This window comes from Lactuca virosa, chromosome 3 (assembly GCF_052849685.1).
Source record: "Lactuca virosa cultivar CGN04683 chromosome 3, Lactuca_virosa_CGN04683_v6, whole genome shotgun sequence".
NCBI classification, from domain to species: domain Eukaryota; kingdom Viridiplantae; phylum Streptophyta; class Magnoliopsida; order Asterales; family Asteraceae; genus Lactuca; species Lactuca virosa.
This window is the reverse complement of record NC_136428.1, coordinates 41,123,630-41,125,695: the sequence shown is the minus strand read 5'-3', so window position 1 is coordinate 41,125,695 and position 2,066 is coordinate 41,123,630. Positions and strand designations below refer to the sequence as shown.

The following is a 2,066-nucleotide window of genomic DNA, read 5'->3' as shown; positions in this document are numbered from 1 at the left end:
GTTTTAATAATTTATAAACCAAAGGAAAAGAGAGGTGCTTCCTAGTTTCCACCAACAAATGAGAAAGTTCTACAATTCCCTTCAAGTTGAAAAATCTCTCATCATGGAGCAAATGGTGATAATAGATATCAAGTTGCCCATTAAGTTGCGCCTTTTCTGAATCGTCAAAATCATTTTTGTATATCTCGCTCAGCTTTAACAACTTTGCTTTATCAAAACTAGAAAATGAGTCACATAGACTCAAAGCCGCCATGTTCTCCATCAACTCCGTGCCAACTTCACTAAATCTATCCCCAAATTCTTGAATTTGCATAACCAAAATCGTGTAAAAAATCACAAGTTCAAAATGATGTTGGTTAGTCTTATTGGTCCTATGCTATCGTGGGATAACATAATATTCTGACATGTCCACAATTCCAATACTATGCTTTTCACAAAAATCACATACCTTCTTCCAAATTTGTGGAAACCCATCTTTTCTAAAAACTAGCAATGCTTTCTGTGTCCCTTTTACTAACGAAGCCGCTTCCAAAATATCTTGATCTTTTTTTAAGATTCTTTGACAAGGTATCTGTGAGGCATAGAATTTCTAATATCAAATGTAAAAGAAACACGAAATCAAGTGTCTTGAAATATGAAAAAAATACCCTTTGCTTGATTACGGTTAGATAAAGTATACCCCTCCTCTTTGACATATTTAAGGACCACAACAACTTATGTAAACAAATTCAAAAAGCTTACACTTATTCTAAAATGTGAACCCCATATAGTATCTCCAGGAGAAATCTCTTGATCCAACCCTCTTCATGTTTCAATTTCACCAATACCAAGTTCAGCTGCCACTCTTTCTTTTTGCATCTCTCGTATCATATCTTTTCTTTTACAAGACCCACAAATGATAGTAACCACCAAAGCTAGTTGTTCAAAGAATTCTTCAACATCATCATGTTTCTTTGCAAACGCCAGAACCACTAACTAAATTTGGTGTGCAAAACAATGTATATAATGTGCAAAATTGTTTTCATTTAAAATCAAAGATTTCAAATCGTTGAATGCACCACTCATAATACTTGATCCATTATAACCTTGCCCCCTCACCTATATATTTGAAAAAATTAATAAAAAATATAAGAAATAAAAATAAAATTAATATCATATTAAAATTTAAAGGAATAAATATTTTATGATTTCTCAGCCATACTCAAGTTGTCGTTGGAAAGTACGATATCGATGGCGGTTTTTAGAGTCAAAGACGATGTATCCAACACGTGAACAACTCCAATAAATCTTTCCTTTACAATCCCAAGTTTATCAATATATCTCAAAACTATAGCCATTTGTTCTTTTTTGGAAACACCACTAGACTCATCGACTAATATGACGAACACATCTTTACCAATTTCATCACAAATAGACTTGATTATCTCTTTTGAAAAGCAATTGACAATATCTTTTTGAATCGTCGGAGAAGTCAACTTTTCATTTTTTGGAGCATTTTCTAAAGTAACTTTAAAAATCTTCTCTAATCAAAGATAAGACTTCAATGAAAAGTTTTTTATTATTAGACTTTTCCATCTCATCATGTCCACGAAATGGTAATGCATTTTTCAATAAAAATCTACAACTACTGATTGTAGCATGTAATCAAATTTCATAATTATTTTTCTCAAGTTCCGTTTGCTTATGCAATACTTCACCAAAATATATTGGTTTTTCTCGATAGCAAATCACACTTTTCTTAGGCCCTATGGTGATAACTTTGAATATTACCCATATGTTTCTGAAACGAGCCTTTTTTACTCCAATTGTCAAAGTCTTCGGTTATAAATACATCTCTTCCACCTTGTTCCCATACCATGTCTCCAAACAAGTAGCAACAAAAACAATATACTTTCTTATTTTTTATGCTATACTCTAACCATGGAAAATCAATAAACCATTTCCCAACAAAATGTCTTGGCTTATTACTAAATAAGGTAAATTTAAAACTATGCCCCTTTGGTTGATAAGGTCCTTTAATCAAATATGTCCTCCTTATTTCATCCCTTTGATTAGGATTATAAGAT

The 2,066-nt window shown here is 32.0% G+C and overlaps 1 protein-coding gene across 1 annotated transcript; it reads right to left on the bottom strand.

Annotated features, from left to right (window-relative positions):
• Positions 1 to 804: 804 nt before the first annotated feature.
• Positions 805 to 1,858, bottom strand: LOC145163436 (uncharacterized). Its single transcript, XM_079082275.1, has 3 exons — positions 1,771 to 1,858; positions 1,224 to 1,522; positions 805 to 975 (listed from the first exon to the last, which is right to left on the bottom strand). Exons 1-3 carry the CDS (start codon positions 1,856 to 1,858, stop codon positions 805 to 807), a joined length of 558 nt encoding a protein of 185 aa, XP_078938401.1.
• Between the last annotated feature and the right edge of the window lie 208 nt (positions 1,859 to 2,066).

Excerpts from the sequence above, each read along its gene's own strand:
- LOC145163436 (XM_079082275.1), bottom strand. The coding sequence starts at position 1,858 with ATGGTATGGGAACAAGGTGGAAGAGATGTATTTATAACCGAAGACTTT. Across the intron at positions 1,523-1,770 it reads CTCGTTTCAGAAACATATGG|AGAAGATTTTTAAAGTTACT; the intron begins GTAATATTCAAA and ends ATCTTTGATTAG. Across the intron at positions 976-1,223 it reads TAAAAACCGCCATCGATATC|TTAGTGGTTCTGGCGTTTGC; the intron begins GTACTTTCCAAC and ends CACCAAATTTAG.